Source organism: Ruditapes philippinarum, unplaced genomic scaffold, assembly GCF_026571515.1.
Source record: "Ruditapes philippinarum isolate M1 unplaced genomic scaffold, ASM2657151v2 ctg230_1_1_1_1, whole genome shotgun sequence".
Lineage (NCBI taxonomy): Eukaryota > Metazoa > Mollusca > Bivalvia > Venerida > Veneridae > Ruditapes > Ruditapes philippinarum.
Window position 1 is genome coordinate 283,959 of NW_026854709.1, and position 17,012 is coordinate 300,970.

The window sequence follows — 17,012 nt, forward strand, 5'->3', positions numbered from 1 at the left end:
TGATTATTTTAGTATTTTGTATTGAAGTCAAAATACTACTTTGTTAACATTTTGCTACATTTATAACAAACAATTTTACATTCAGCGTTACTTTCTGTAGATGATTAGCATGTAACATGCATTAAAACAATTATTTAAATGATATAAAACTTTGCCTTTTTTCTTAAAGAAGAATTTTTATACCCTCACACAATGAAGTTGTAAGGGGGTTATACTGGAATCAGCTTGGCCGTCTCCCTCGTCGTTTTTTTTTTGTCCACCCAATAACTTAAGATTCCTTTGACACAGTCTTCATATTTGGCATGGAGGTTAGTCATGATTAGTAGATGATCCCTATTAATTTTGAAGTCACCAGGTCAAAGGTCTTAAGTTATAGGGCGGACAAGCTTTTTGAAGTCAAGGCCCCTGTTACCTTGACCTTTGACCTGGTGACCTCAAAGTCAATAGGGGTCATCTACTAATCATGACTAACCTCCATGCCAAATATGAAGACTGTGGGTCAAAGGAATCTTAAGTTATTGGGCGGACAAGCTTTTTTAAGTCAAGGCCCCTGTGACCTTGACCTTTGACCTGGTGACCTCAAAGTCAGTAGGGGTCATCTACTTATCATGACTAGCCTCCATGCCAAATATGAAGACTGTGGGTCAAAGGAATCTTAATTTATTGGGCGGACAAGCTTTTTGAAGTGAAGGCCCCTGTGACCTTGACCTTTGACCTGGTGACCTCAAAATCAATAGGGGTCATCTACTAATCATGACTTACCTCCATGCCAAATATGAAGACTGTGGGTCAAAGGAATCTTAAGTTATTGGGCGGACAAGCTTTTTGAAGTCAAGGCCCCTGTGACCTTGACCTTTGACCTGGTGACCTCAAAGTCAGTAGGGGTCATCTACTTATCATGACTAGCCTCCATGCCAAATATGAAGACTGTGGGTCAAAGGAATCTTAAGTTATTGGGCGGACAAGCTTTTTTAAGTCAAGGCCCCTGTGACCTCGACCTTTGACCTGGTGACTTCAAAATCAATAAAGGTCATCTACTAATCATGACTAACCTCCATGCCAAATATGAAGACTGTAGGTCAAAGGAATCTTAAGTTATTGGGCGGACAAGAAAAAACCGACGGACGGACGGACAAGCTGATTCCAGTATACCCCCCTTACAACTTTGTTGTGCGGGGGTATAAAAAGCTTATCCGCTGAATGGCTTAAGAATACTTTGGTCAACAGTCTTCATATTTGCTATTGAGGTTGTTTGACCAGTAGAAGACCCCTATTGATTTTTAGGTGACTGTGTCATAGGTAAAGGTCAAAGGGATTTTTACTATAATAAGCTTGTCTGCTCAAATGCTTAAGAATCCGCAGTGTATTGATTTTCACATTTGAAGCATGTAGAATACATAACTTGGCAATGCACTGGCTTAGAAACCTCAGATTTGGCAGGGAGGTTGTCCTTGAGCTCTAAATGGCCACTGTTGATTCTGACAGTGGTATACGGGGGTATTCAAGCCACCACAGTGGCAGTTCTAGTTGTTTCTGAAGCATAATGTGCCTTTAAATTCCATATTTTGCATTTGTTTTCCCTTTATTCCTATGAAACCTTGTTTATGCATGCACCTTACCAATCTTTGACTTGCACAGCATTTACCTTAACTTTGGCACACACAGTGTCACTATTTGTGCAATGTTGGCTCATTCTTTGTTTGATAATGATCCTCAAGTATTACTGGCATTAATGTAAGCAAGTAGTAACAATTACCTGAATAAAATAGATAATTATTGATTAAACTTAAAAAAATTTGCTAAAAGTTTTACATGCAACATCAGTCATTAAAAAAAACTGAAATACTCACTATAAACTTAGTACATGTCTTCCGAATCATAATTTGAGGTCACTCACAGTTCTAGATACTTAACTCGTGCACATGTAATTTGACTAATGTCTGATGATATTTAATTTTTTTTAGCTAAGAAAATTCGTGATTAAAGTTTTAGATGAAATATTTATCTTAACTACTGAAAATACTCACTAGAAACTTAATATTGAAAATCACTATCCAAGGGGCATAACTTTAGGATGCAATTTTGATTTATGAACTTAAAAAATTCTTCCGACAATTTCCAAGACTCATAACTTCATATTGCTTCTCCATTGAAATGTTAATTTTGTTAATGTTCGTACATTATCCAGATTCTTGTACTAACGAGTTCTAAAAAAAAGTTATGTGTTTTCCTACTTGCAACTTTTATTAAGAATACTTAAATTAATTTTATGTTATTATTTCAGATAACTGTTTCATTTCTTTGATTCATTGATTAAATTATGGAAAAAAAAAAGTTACCTTAAGGCATGGTGAAATATATTAGGATAGGGGCTATTGGAATTTGATAAAATCATTAAAAACTATCTAGACTTCTTGTAAGGGGTATAAAGAAAATATTTTTATTGATGATTGCAGGTTTTTAATTTTTCTAAGGAATAAACTTGCAAGTGGCAAGTTTAGTACCTGTTAATTTTATATAAGGAGAGATTTATGTAATTTTTGCCTAACATAAGGACATAGATTATGGTATATATTTTAGATGCAGAATGTTTTAATTGCCACCAAAAAGGGCACATATCTAAGGATTGTCCTGCTAAACAAGGTAAATTATTGGAATTGTGTTTATTTGAGTCTGCCAACATCATTTGAAAATAGTGTTTTTGTCACACTTAACTACTAACTACCTGACTGCCTACATCACTGAAATTAACTACTATTAAACTAACTACTTTTGGGGCGTCCATTGCGGAATGGTTAAGGTCATTTACTTCAAACCACTTAACCCTTGTCACTGTAGATTCGAATCCCACCAGGGACTTCACATTATTTCATGTGAGGAAGCTATCCACATAGCTTACAGGATGTTGGTGGTTCTACTCCGGTGCACCCTCATGTCTGAAATAATGCTTGAAGGTCATCCTCCACCAGAATACCTGGAAAGAAGCCTTAATATGACATCTTACTTTGTTAGTGTCATGTAATACCCAACGAAACACAAATTCAAAACAAAAAGAAACAAATACTGACATACTTGTGTGTGTGTGTGTCGGCGGGGGGGGGTAATGGGGAGTGACATTAATACATGTATTGTATGTATATGTAACCCAAAAATCTTTTGGCATCCACATCTTAAGTGTATGAAAGTAACCACAACCCACAACATGTGCAGCATTGGCATTGGTTAACATTTTCAGTTAACCTTATAGGTTAAATTATCCTTCATGGTCATTTACTTCAATACTAACAACACTATTCCCTGTTCACTAACCAGCAATTAGAAAAGTGGAGCATGCTACTTTTTGGATAGCCCTTGTATTAAGGGAGGTTACTTTTTGTGGGATGGAAAGTCTATGCTTGATATGCTTGTATATAGTTGATAATGTTTTTATCATGAATATATTTTGTTGAACAGAGAACCAGTCCAGGAATATGTCCAATAATAGAGTTGACAATAAAAAACCGTCGCCAGGTCGAGCTGGTCAAACAAAATTAGATGACGAAGAATGGGGTGATGAACCAGTGGTTTCGAAGCCAGTGTCCTCCGGTCAGAAACAGTCACCGAAGCCTGTGGCGGAATCTACCCCAAAGGTGTCGAAAATAGCCACAAAGAAGAAATCCATACCGTCTCCACCTCCGAAAAAATCTCTGAAAACTGCCAGCATGCCCTTAGATCAGGACATAATGGTATGACTATAAATATGATATTAAGTGCTAGTAATAGTGTCACTGAGTCTGCTGAATTTGTGTAATGGATTTGCCTTGCTTTGAATTTGGAATAGTCCATTTCAATTTAAAGGTATTCCTCTTGAATTTAAAGGTATTACTATAACAAAATATAAAATTCATGTACCAACGGTTGATTATAGAGCCTGGTGGGGGACAATACTGTTGGCAAAGGCTTATCACTTTGGATTCTAGCAGTGTAAGGAGTTGCCAGTTTTTTGCTTAGAGGCCAGTATAAAGGCAGTTCTGGTTATAATGGGACCCTATGAGAGTTAGTTAAAATGCAAAGTTAGTTTTATGTTTTACTTTTGTGTACAGACAAGTATCAGTTTAACACTAATGTTTCTGTATGTTAAGTAACTGAAATGTATTTGTTGTTTGTTTCAGGTTGTTATTACAGCAATAGAAGATCCTGGTCACTTTTACCTACAGATGGCCGTTGATGAGACCCAGCAATTTCAGGATTTGATGGCCATTATGCACCAGGTATGCCCTTTGTCCTAAATTACTTTTTCTGTGAACTTGATTTATGAGGACGAATTCTATCATTTTAAATTGCTTCATTTGGTTTAAATAAGGATTTATAGATTTATTTTATGATGTTATGTATAAATGATATTATGATACTGCAGGTTTGTAACTTTGCTTTTCATTGGTTTATCGTTATATTTATATAAACAATATACACAGCTGATGTCATTTTCTAAATTAGTTCTATGTTTTGCTTATTTAAATGAACTTTGCAGTATTACAAATTTGTTTAATAAGATTCCTGGCATTATATATATGGCCGTATTTTAATCAATATAACTTGTTTTCAATATAATCCCTGCATAATGACTCTGTTTATAAATGCAAACAGCTGGTTATGTAGGGCCATATAAACAACTTCTGATACAGTGACTGTCCAGTGAATATTAAATAACAAACAAATATTATGATTTATATAAATACAGGGGGTGTCCATGACCGAGTGGTTAAGGTCGTTGACTTCAAACCACTTGCCCCTTACCGCTGTGGGTTCAAATCCCAACAGGGACTTCGGATTAATTCGTGCAAGGAAGCTAACCAGCTTGCTTACGGAATGTCGGTGGTTCTACTCAGGTGGCCGTTTGTGCCTGAAAAAATACACATAGGGGCACCTGAGGTCTTCCTTCACCAGTAAAGCTGGAACATCGCCAAATGACTTATACTGTGTCGGTGTTACGTAAAACCCAAGTAAAAAAAAGATATATACAAAATATATATATATGCAGTCATTGCAAGTCAATAATATGTAATATAAGGAAATGTGGTGTTTGGATGAAGGACCAGACTGTATTTTAGGACATGGGTATGACACCTACCAGAGATTCCACAACCCACACTGGTGCTTTTATCAGTGAAAGCACCTAGATGGTAGTCGTACGGCATGACTTGAATTGTTTTCACGTTCCAAAAATAGCCTAGGGTTGACATAAATGGGAAATGAATATTTTGACACTAATGGGAAAACAATATAATAAAGAAAGTGTAATTAAAGCGCTATGTAAATATTATTGCAGACATTTGAAAACAGTCCAGCAGATGTAAATTCAGTATTACAAGGTGAGATCTATGGAGCTAGGTTTAGTTTGGATGGGTCTTGGAATCGGGCACAAGTAGTGAATGTATCGGGGGACAGGATCGTCGTTCAATTCCTCGATTTTGGCAACAAAGACACTGTAAAATTTGATGACCTGAGACAACTCACGAACGAAATGATGATACTTCCTGCACAGGTTTGTGATTCTGTTGAAACCATTAAATTTTAGTGACTGTGTTTCAGTCTTATCATGGTTTGCAAGAAAGATTTTTCGCTGGAATATATTCATTATTGGTATGGTCAAATATCATAAAGAAGTCTTGGGATTTGCAAGTTAAAAATGTATATGTATGTAATAAGTTCATATATTCATTGATACAGTGTAACCCCTGTAGAGTAACATCCTGTGGGAGACAAGTTCTCTTTGGTTGCTGTCGAGAGGTGTTACTGTACTGTATATAGATTTGCTGTGATGTTTTACTTTAGAAAAAATAACACACTGTTGTTAAATAGAGGTGATTGCTGTATAGAGGGCCACTATGCAGAGGTTGGTCTGTATATACAGTCAGGACTTTTAGATTATGGTTCTGTGCTTTGTGGAAACATAATTTACATAGAAAGTCACATTAAATGTAGCTTCTAAATTAACATATTTTTGATTTTCAGGGAGTGTTGTGTGCACTAGAAGGTGTTGCACCAAAAGTAGGCAAAAGTTGGGATATTCCTGACCTCGGTAAATACATTACGCCAGATAACCCATATCACGCAGAGTGTAAAAAAGTTAACGATACACATGCAGGAAAAGTCCATGAGATAATGTTAAAGACTATGAACGGAGAGAATGTTGCTGACAAACTGATATCAGCTAATCTAGTGACATCTGGTGCAGCTCGTCAGCAAATACCTGCATCAAATAATGAAAGGTAAGAGGTGTAACGACCTAGTGGTTAAGGTGTGTACTTCCCAATCTGCCGTTAGGGGTCTGAACCCTACTTTGATCGCAGCCATGTTTCCTTTTATGATACCAGTACTAGTTAATTCCAGGAAGTGGATTTAAAATTGGTCCAAATAAACTGCAAGCTTTCTTTCTTCTCAGTCTAAGTCAAATGCTTGTCTAGACTTGTGTCTGTGGCTGGGTGGTTAAGGTTGTTATCTTCAAACCAATTGCCCCTCACAGTGGTGGGTTTGAAATCGGAGGACTTTGGATCGTTTCATGTGAGGAGGCTATCCAGCTAGTTTACAGAACATTGGTGGTTCTACTCAGGTGATTATTTATGCCTGATATAATGCTTAGAAGAGCACAGGAGGTTTCCCCTCATTCAGTAAAGCTGGAAAAAAAAACGCCATAAGACCTTTACTGTGTCTGTGTTGGTGTGACGTAAAATCTAACCAAAGAAAAAGAAAAATAGTAATTCTTTAATTGGTAAATGAACATGGATTGTTACATAGAAATTAAGCTACTAGTTTTAAGATGTATTTTCTGTGGTGTGCTGTGGTGAAATCTTCACTGGATTAATTTATGATGATGAAAATAAATGTTTGTCTGGCCATATTACTCATATATCAAGATGTATGTGGAGTTGTGTAAGATGCTTTGTCTGAACTAAAATAGCCGCAATCATACTAACATCTTAAATGGATTGTACAAGTCCCAGCACAGATGACTTGACACATAAAACTCTAGGCAATATAACCCCTCAGAATTACACATTTGTGCAATATTCGTTATCTACCAGTGTCAGCTTAGATATATGATGATTCTTTAAACAGTAAGGACTTTTTTTTGTCATTTAGCTAAGTTTTACTTGTGAAGTTTTTGCTTACAATATAGATTGTTGTACGTGAAGGATCTGCCCAAGTATGTGGAAAGGTTGAGAGTAAATGTAGAGTACCCATTGATGATAGCTGATGCGAAAACACCCACAGACTTCAGTATACAGATCCTAGATGAGGAAAATACACACCAATTTACAGCATTTAACATAAAGTTTAATGAGGAATGTCAAAAAATGTCAGAGACAGAGTATAGGTAGGTACTTTTTACAATGAGTTTTCATGTAGTTTTTTAGCTCGACTTTTCTATGAAAAGGGGAGCTATCCTACTCGCCCCGGCGTCGGCGTTGGCGTCACACCTTGGTTAAGTTTTTCGTACCACCCCACTTTATTTCAGAAGTATTACAAGTATGGCTTTGAAACTTACCATACTTGTTCACCATCATAACCTCCATCTACAGACAAGAGTACATAACTCTGTCAAGGTTTTTGACAGAATTATGGCCCTTTTTTGACTTAGAAAGTGTATTGAGCTTGGTTAAGTTTTTTGTACCACCTCACTTTATTTCAAAACCATTGGAGGTATTGCTTTGAAACTGACCATACTTGTTTACCATCACGACCTTCATCAACAGACAAGAGGACATAACTCTGTCAAGGTTTTTGACAGAATTATGCCCCTTTTTGACTTAGAAAATACATTGAAATATGGGTAAAATCCACTTATTGCCTTAACCCTTTGAGATATTGCTTTGAAACTTTTAATGCTATTTCACATCATTACCCCCATCTGTACGCAAGAGAAGGTAACTCTGTCAAGGATTTGTTTTAAAAATTAAGGCCTTTTATCGACTTAGAATCTTGGTTAAGTTTTTAGTACCAGTCCACTTTTTGACTGAACTGTTTGAGATATTAATTTGAAAGTTGGAATACTTGTTTACAATCATGATTCCCAAACATGTCCAGGAGAAGGTAATTCTGTCAAAGATTTTATTTGAATTAAAGCTTGATAAAATTTATCTATTACTTGTATTATAAGGTAACTATAATACTTTCACATACAAAGTCAAATCTATATATTATGCTGATTGTACAAAAATATACTGCTTCCTTGGCATAGATTTCTTGAAAAATTATGTTATTATGTCATTTACCAAGGTGTTCTGAGTGACGTAAAAATACCTTATTCTCTCAAAGTGGGTTTAATACTATTAAATTTATTTAAGGCTCAACTCAGTTTTTTTTTCTTTCTTACCAGCCCTCTTTTGACTTAAACATTTCAAACTTTGCTGCAGTGTTCAAGGGTATCACACAATTCAGTAAAATAATTCTTCACTAAATATCTTAATGCTCATGGCCATTGTTCACTTTAAAAATACAGAGATTCTTGTATTGCCTTTTACTGCAAAAACTTTTTTTATTGGCAAGCAATAAAAAAGTCGAGCGCGCTGTCTTACGGACAGCTCTTGTTTTTACCACTTTGTATGATCCAGTAGGTTTTTCCACCTATATAATTAATACCAGAAAGTAGCACTGTCCCAAATCAAAAATGGCTATTTTCCCAATTTCTGATTTAAGATTTCCCCTCCATAAAAATCTAAAAAGTTGAACATACATTACACTGTTATAAAAAAACATTGTTCTAACCAACTTTCTAGTTATCAATCACGGCCAACTGGTTTCAATCATTCTTCAGTAACCAACATTATTAGAAAGTTTGGTATCATCGTGTTTGTCGCTGGTTTTAGACTTTGTGTAAAATTCCCAAAATTTGTATCAAACAATGCATTTTTTTGCCCAAAATGTCAGGTACTGGCATCATTCCCAAAGGGGGGGGGGGGGGGAACACTGTAGACGTGTCTGAAAGTCCTCTAGAAATATATAGCCCTCTATAAAGTCTTCTTTTTCACTTTATATGAGGATTAGTCCCTAAAAAATAAAACCTTAAATGCAGGCACTAGTTTCTTTACAATTGAAACTTCATTTATGATATGATTATGATATAGGGATCAGATATCATTTAAAAGGAATAGTTTGATAGTAAATCAAGATGATAAATAAATTACTTTTTGTAAACCGCCTCCGTGGTTGAGGGGTTAAAGTTGATGTTACCTCTCTGGCGTGGGTTCGATCTCCGGGAGATGCTTTGGTAGTTTAGGGCGGAGGAAGGTAGTCTAGTACTGGTGTAATTCTCCAGAAAGGATGGTTAGGAAACTACCCGCCTATATGACTGAAATACTGTTGGGAAAAGGAGTAAAATGAAACAAAACAAACAAAGTAAACAAAAGGGAAGTAATGACCAAGGGGTTAAAATGCCAGTTATATATTAAGTATATGATTATTTGTTTTTTAATTGCCAACATTTTCTGTAAATTTCAGGCCAAAGGCTGTAGGAGAATTAGTAGCAGCTCAGTTTAGTCAAGAGATAGGATGGTATAGAGCTGAAGTGTTAGAGCTAGTGTCTAATGGAGCTAAAGTGGTATATATCGACTACCTGAACTCTGAGACTGTCACATTTAATATGATGCGGAAAGCCCCGACAATGTGTGCGGCTTTCCCCATTCAGGGCATCCCCAGCTGCATGTTTGACGTCCCGGAACCTGAAGACGGGAAATGGCCGAAGGAGATTTTTGCCTTGTATGAACATTTGTCCCAGAGTGCGTTGAGAGGAACTGTGAAAGAAATCAAGAACGACACTTTAACTATGGAACTAAAAGAGCTATCTGGAGAACTTGTGAATGAAAAGATTAAAAGTATTTTAAAGAGGGCTACAAATAAGCCTAAGGTGGCTGCCACAAATAACATTAAACCAGGTGAGCTACCACTTGATGGAAGTAAAGTGTTAGCAGTTGTTACCAATGTGTCAGCCATTGACAGTGTATATGTTCAAGAGATAGACGCCAATTTGGAGAAAAAACGAAATGAAATGATGTTAGAATTGAATCAGTCATTGAGTGCTGAGAGTAGAGAACCTTATGAACCGGAGGAAAATGAATATGTGGCAGCTGTTTATGTTATAGATGGTACGACATTATGGTATAGGGCTTTAGTTAAAGTCAAGGTCTCGGAAACCAACTTCATGGTTCTATTTGTTGACTATGGTAATGAGGAATGTGTTTCATCTAAAGCTATTGCCCCATTAGAACCTAGACTCATGGCATTGCCGGCGATGGCCATCCGTTGTCAGCTTGCCGGAAGTGAAGATATTATTGATGAACAAACTTTGACAAATCTCAAAAGCTTGACTGATAACAGGATGTATGTTAAAGCGGTGGACTTTGTGAAAGGTTTATACAAGGTTGAAATGATTCTCGAAGATGGGACAAATGTGAATGAGGCATTTGAATTTACAACAAGAAAAGGGGCCACACCAAGCAAACAGGCCACATCAAGTAAACAAGTCACACCAAGTAAAGAGACCTCACCGATGATGACCAAACCTAAACCCAAAGTGGCTGAAACGAGTAAGATTAATATTGCCGAAACTGCATTATCCGTTGATGGAACAAAATTCCTTGGAAAGGTGGTTTTGATAGATAACATGGCAAGTTTTTACATTCATCCAGTTGATGAAGAAATTGATGCAAAATTAATGGAATGTTTGAAAGCAATGCAGCTTCACTATAGGGATAATGAGCACGTATATACCGGGAAGGTTGGCGAATTTGTGGCGGCTTTATTCGATGATGGGTCAGGTGCAGTTTGGTATCGCGCTAAAATTCTCGATGAAGTTGTCAATGCCGTAATGGTCTCTATTGTGGATTATGGGAATGTAGGGTCTGTGGCGAGGGAATGTATTCGTCAGTTAAAACAGGAATTTTCTGAACTGCCGGCAGTCGCAATAAGATGCAACTTGAATGGAAGCACAGGGAAAGAAACGAAAGAAACTGTCCAAGATTTCCAAGCAGTGCAGACAACAAATGTTAATGTGAAAGCTATTCAGAAAAAAGGAGACACTTATATAGTGGATTTGTATCTTCTTGATGCTTTAGAGACATCTGTTGCAGAACTTCTTAATATAAAGGAAGAACAACCTTCCAAGATTCCAGAGGCAGAGCTTAGTCAAGTTGCAAATAAAGCATCACTGTCACCCGTATCAAATATGCATACAAAATTACCAGTTTCCTCGGGAGGTGGAAGTTCATCACCACTTTCAGACTCAATGTTACCTCTTGGAGTAGATGTGCACGCAGTTACTTACGTGATAGAAAGTTTAAGGTCTTTCTATGTCCAAAAAGCTGACGATGAGACACAGAAAGATTTAGCTACGATGATGGTAGAACTTGCCGAAACCTGTCAGACAAATACTCGTGAGCACAGGGCATCTGCGGGAGAGATTGTTGCCGCCTTGTTTGAGGATGGTGGGGATGCTAATTGGTACCGAGGCCAAGTGATAGAACTAGTAGATAGTAAACAGTGCCGAGTGATGTTTGTCGATTATGGAAATACAGAAAATGTCCTCTTCTCTGACATCAGAAGACTAGATTCAAGGTATATTTCTACTGTTTTCAGGTATTTCTAGAGCTGTCATTGATTCAATGCAAAGCATATCAACGATATATCGATATCAAGTAACTAAAATCAACGATACACCGATACATCGATAATATCCTATACTCACTTGTCTGTCATTCATTTTCATACCCTTTTCAGTGATTTCAGTCAAAAACATGTTCTGTACAGTGTCTTGTCCACCGCATGAATTTTTCTAGAAAATATTTTTTGTCACCATTGCTATGAAATAATTCCACTATATAACAAAAGCATCACATTTGATATAAATGATTGTTTCTGCATATATTTTGGGTGAATTGTATAATTTCTAGACATTTAATTTATTAGTCAAAAGTATCGATTTTTTAAAATGTGTATCGATTATTGATCGACAAAAAAATATCAACGATACATCGATATTGTCGATATCGATGACAGCTCTAGGTATTTCCTGTCCTGAAAGGTTACAAACAGAAAATTCTATTATCCTTCTTTTGGAACTGAAATTGATTAGTCTGTTGTACCAGAATAGATTCAGGCTGGCATGCACATCCATGCAGTCTGACCAGGCTCTACACTGTTGGCTGGCCATTTTCATCTTGATATCCTAAAACTGATAGTGGACAGTTCCAAAAATGATAGCTGAATAAGTCTTTTAAAGAAATTCAGTATGTTAATTTTGTAATATTCATAAATGTTCTTTTTAAGTAATTTTCATGAACATATAAAGTTCTGTTGGTCTTTTGTTTCACACATTAAAGTACAATGATTATAGTAAAAGCTAATACCTTTAACATGTATGGCTTATATGGTTTATTAGTTTAATAGACTTGCCTTGCCTTGAATTTGGATATAACCTTATACCGTATAAGTACTTATTTCTGCGGGCTTAATATTCTGCGATTTTTGTTAAAATAAGGGGTTTTAAATTTCTGCGTATCTTATTTCTGCGGTGTTTTCATTCTCGCATTGATGTTTTTATATGCCCGAAAGAATTTCGGACATATTATGTTATACCCCCTGGCGTCCGTCCGTCTGTCTGTCCGTCCGTCCGTCTGTTAGCAATTTGGTTTCCGGAGCATAACTTAAGTTCCATTTGGCCCACAATATTCAAACTTCATAGGATGATTGTCCATATTGGGTAGAAGACCCCTATTGATTTTGGGGTCATAAGGTCAAAGGTCAAGGTCACTATGACCTTAAAACTGAAAACGTTAGCAATTTGGTTTCCGGAGCATAACTTAAGTTCCATTTGGCCCACAATATTCAAACTTCATAGGATGATTGTCCATATTGGGTAGAAGACCCCTATTAATTTTGGGGTCATGAGGTCAAAGGTCAAGGTCACTATGACCTTAAAACTGAAAACAGTTTCCGGAGCATAACTTAAGTTCCATTTGGCCCACAGTGTTCAAACTTCATAGGATGATTGTCCATATTTGGTAGAAGACCCCTATTGATTTTGGGGTCACAAGGTCAAGGTCACTTTGACCTTAAAACTGAAAACAGTTTCCGGAGCATAACTTAAGTTCCATTTGTCCTACAGTGTTCAAACTTCATAGGATGATTGTCCATATTTGGTAGAAGACCTCTTTAGATTTTTGGGTCAAAGGTCAAGGTCACTATGACCTTAAAACTGAAAACAGTTTCCGGAGCATAACTTAAGTTCCATTTGGCACACAGTGTTCAAACTTCATAGGATGATTGACGATATTGGGTAGAAGATCCCTATTGATTTTGGGGTCACAAGGTCAAAAGTCAAGGTCACTATTACCTTAGAACTGAAAACAGTTTCCGGAGCATAACTTAAGTTCTATTTGGCCCACAGTGTTCAAACTTCATAGGATGATTGTCCATATTGGGTAGAAGACCCCTATTGATTTTGGGGTCACAAGGTCAAAGGTCAAGGTCACTATTACTTAGAAATTGAAAACAGTTTCTTGAGCATAACTTTAGTTCCATTTAGCCCACAATATTCAAACTTCATAGGATGATTGTCCATATTGGGTAGAAGACCCCTATTGATTTTGGGGTCACAAGGTCAGGGTCACTATTACCTTAAAACTGAAAACAGTTTTCGGAATATAACTTAAGTATCATTTGGCCTACTGTGTTTAAACTTCATAGTATGATTGTCCATATTGGGTAAAAGACCCCTAATGATTTTGGGGTCAAAGGTCAAGGTCACTTTTACCTTAGAATTGAAAACAGTTTCTGGGACATAACTTAAAGTTCCATTTGGACCACAATATTGAAACTTCAAAGGAGGATTGTTATTTGAAGGAGGTAATACTTTATTTTAGTCCCATGTCTTACAAATGCTTCATCTTTACTAAAGAAAAAAAACACTTTCGGGCATATAATGCTCCGCCTAGCGGTGCTCTTGTTTATTTCTGCGGTTTAATTTAGGTATTTTTAAAAAATTAACCGATACAAACAGACAACATTTTAAGATGTGTTGATGTAACATGTACATTACTTCCGGTAAACATGCAGGAGACTTCTAATGTATTATTATTGTTTTTGTTATACTGCATGTGTATAAATATGAAGTGTGAAAAATAAAAAATGGTAAAATCGCATGTAGACACAATTTATTGTACAAATACAACAGGGTATGTTTATTGCAAGCGTCAAACTATAATAGTTTTATTTTACAAAAAATGAACAAGCTTAGGGTGAGCGAAAATCATACAAACATATATTTATTTAAACAAAAAGAACAAGTAAAGTAATTTTTTTTTAATAGGACACATAAAGATACATAAAGAAAACTTCACATCTACAAAACCGATAACTGTTCATGGCAATGTAATTATACAATTCCGGTAGTTGACATATTCTGACATAAACATAGTGAAAGGATTAATTTTCTGCGGTTTTTAAATCTGCGGTGTCCATAAGAACCGCAGAAATAGGAGAAATAAAGTTCCCGCAGAAAAAAGTACTTAAACGGTAAGAAATAATCCTTTTGTACATAAAAATTAATGGAATGGTGACACTACTAGTGTCTGGTTGCACTACGTTCCAACCTGTGAAAAAGGCCATCCAAAAGGGAGAATGAATATGAGCTTTCTAGACAAGTAGTCTTTATTTGGGGTCACTGTTCTGTTAAAAAACAATGAAGGTTTATGATAAGGTGGTCTTTAACTTCGGTTTGACTGTATGTTAGTGTCATAGGAATGTCATGATCACTTTAAACAATAATGGGGTTAATTAAATCTTATTAAAACCAATATTATGCATACTGTTTCCTTTGATAATATTTTTCCTACCCTTTTTTTACCCATTTGCACCATAAAGTATGGCATATGTTTACGTTACAGGTTCTTGCAGCTTCCAAAGATGGCAATACATTGTGCGCTGGCAGGGGTAACGAGTGAAACTGAGGGCATGATGCAGAAATTCAGGACTATTTCCAATGTTCCAATGACCTTGCGGGCAAGATCGGAACAGAATGGAGTGTTTGAAGTTGAAGTTATAACTTCAGACAATGTTAACATGAACAGAGAACTGGGTTTGATGGTCAATGCAAGAGCTTCCCTGTCACCAAGCACAGAAATTGTGGACCATCTACCCAAGGCAATCTCGCCAGGAGTAGATAGACTTCCGAAAAAAGTGTCGTCACCTCCGAAGGGTGAAAGGAAAGCAGTGTTTACTCAGACGTTAGCAAAGAGTCGTCCAACTGAGAAAGATTTTATAGCAGTTATTACGTCAGTTGTACGACCGAATCTGTTCCATTGTCAAGTCTATCTAGAAGGAGAACAATCTCGTAAGTTTTTAATAGCTGTGATTTAGACATTATTTTATGTTTTTATGAAAATTATTCTTGGCAGCAAAAAAAACAACAACAACAAAACGTCTGCTTCTGTGCATTTTAGGGCCTTAATCTTTGCATTGTTAAAATTGTTAGATTGAAAAAACATTTGGTTCCTTTTGAAACCTCCTTTCAGATTCTTTTGAATTGTGCAACATAGTTTGGGGGGGGGGGGGAGCATATTTGCCATTATGAATTGGTCTGATAATCTGACCCGTGGTGATCAAAGTTGGTGGTTCTACTATTTAGCACAGCTGCTGAAAATGTATCACAATATTATACTGTCATTAAAACAATACAATCTCTAAATGTTTCAAGTCTTTCTAAGCTAATATCCATTATAATAAAGTTCTGTTTTATATATATGTTTATTCTGTTATACCATTTGTGGTGACCTGATCTTGACTCTGAAAATGAGAATTCATACAGACTTTTATCTGGCTGCATTTATGTATCGTGAGAGCAATTATCATGATTTATCATCATCTTGAATGTACTATTTTTTGTCTACCAAAAATAATGCACAAATTGGCATCTGTAGTCTTCCTCTACCAGTTGGAAAGTGGTCATATGACTTGAACAGTTAGGGTTTGATTTAAGACCTAACCATCTTTTTGATTGATTTATTTGCCAGTATGATCGATCATTCTATTTTGATATCTAACAATTTGAAAATTGATAATCAAGATATTTTTGCCTGTTACCAGTGCTCCAAGATCTGCAGTATCTCAGTGAGACGATGCAACTGGAATGTGAAGCTGAATGTGACAATATAAACTCCCTGAAATTTGAAGTAGGAGAACTTTGCTGTGCCAAATATCCAGGTACATAGACTTCATTATGTCTTTAGATATCATACTTATTTGACAGGAATGTCCAGTGCTACAATGTAAATTTGATTATGTGATTAATTAAAAAATAAATATATTACCCATTTTTACTAAGATAAAATGATGAAAGTAATGATAACCATCCTGTACAATGAATATATTTACAATTTTGTTTTCATTTTAAAAGGCTTATAAATAAAATTACACTTAACCTTGATTGTTGATAAGGTGCTTAAGCCTGAAAAGAACATTAAAAACAAATAAAAAGTAAGATAAATTTAAAATTCACTTTTGATTTTCAGTTGATAATAACTGGTACCGAGCTTCAGTGTTAGAGATATTCCCAGACAACACTGTTAAAGTAGAGTATGTAGACTTTGGGAACCAGACCGAGGTATCAACATCTCATCTCAGACCAGTCACCGAGGACTACACCAGACTACCCTTGTTGGCATTCAAGTGCACCTTACATGGTAAGATAGAGGCATTAGAGTTGCTTTATGAAACTTCCAACAAGGTGAGATAGGAATCATGGGGGCATCAGCCATTAGTGGTAGAATGGTTAAGGTCGTTAATTTCAAACCACTTGCCCCTCTCCGCTGTGGGTTTGCATCCCGCAACAGATTCTTTTATGTGAGGAAACTATCCAGCTAGCTTACGGAAAATTGGTGGTTCTACTCAGATGGCTATTCTTGCCTGAAATAATGAATGGAAGGACATCTCCGGTGGCTGGCTCCCTTGTTTTATGGATTTAATTACTTTAAAAAAAG

At 36.2% G+C, this 17,012-nt stretch overlaps 1 protein-coding gene and 1 long non-coding RNA gene across 6 annotated transcripts in view; both read left to right on the forward strand.

Annotated features, from left to right (window-relative positions):
- The window catches only part of LOC132740824 (tudor domain-containing 6-like), a 40,023-nt gene that overhangs the window by 16,250 nt on the left and 6,761 nt on the right, over positions 1-17,012 (forward strand). For 4 of the 5 annotated variants that reach the window (XM_060728834.1, XM_060728838.1, XM_060728836.1 and 1 more), the window contains 10 exons: positions 2,581-2,643; positions 3,454-3,725; positions 4,152-4,250; positions 5,309-5,524; positions 5,995-6,251; positions 7,160-7,357; positions 9,481-11,592; positions 14,922-15,367; positions 16,120-16,236; positions 16,545-16,715. In XM_060728834.1, coding sequence (XP_060584817.1) covers positions 2,581-2,643; positions 3,454-3,725; positions 4,152-4,250; positions 5,309-5,524; positions 5,995-6,251; positions 7,160-7,357; positions 9,481-11,592; positions 14,922-15,367; positions 16,120-16,236; positions 16,545-16,715 — 3,951 coding nt within the window. The remainder of the gene's footprint in view (positions 1-2,580; positions 2,644-3,453; positions 3,726-4,151; positions 4,251-5,308; positions 5,525-5,994; positions 6,252-7,159; positions 7,358-9,480; positions 11,593-14,921; positions 15,368-16,119; positions 16,237-16,544; positions 16,716-17,012) is intronic. The other variant, XM_060728839.1, reaches the window with a different exon arrangement.
- Positions 12,570-13,918, forward strand: LOC132740825 (uncharacterized). Its single transcript, XR_009627213.1, has 2 exons — positions 12,570-13,497; positions 13,773-13,918. It is a non-coding gene; the product is annotated as an uncharacterized LOC132740825 (long non-coding RNA).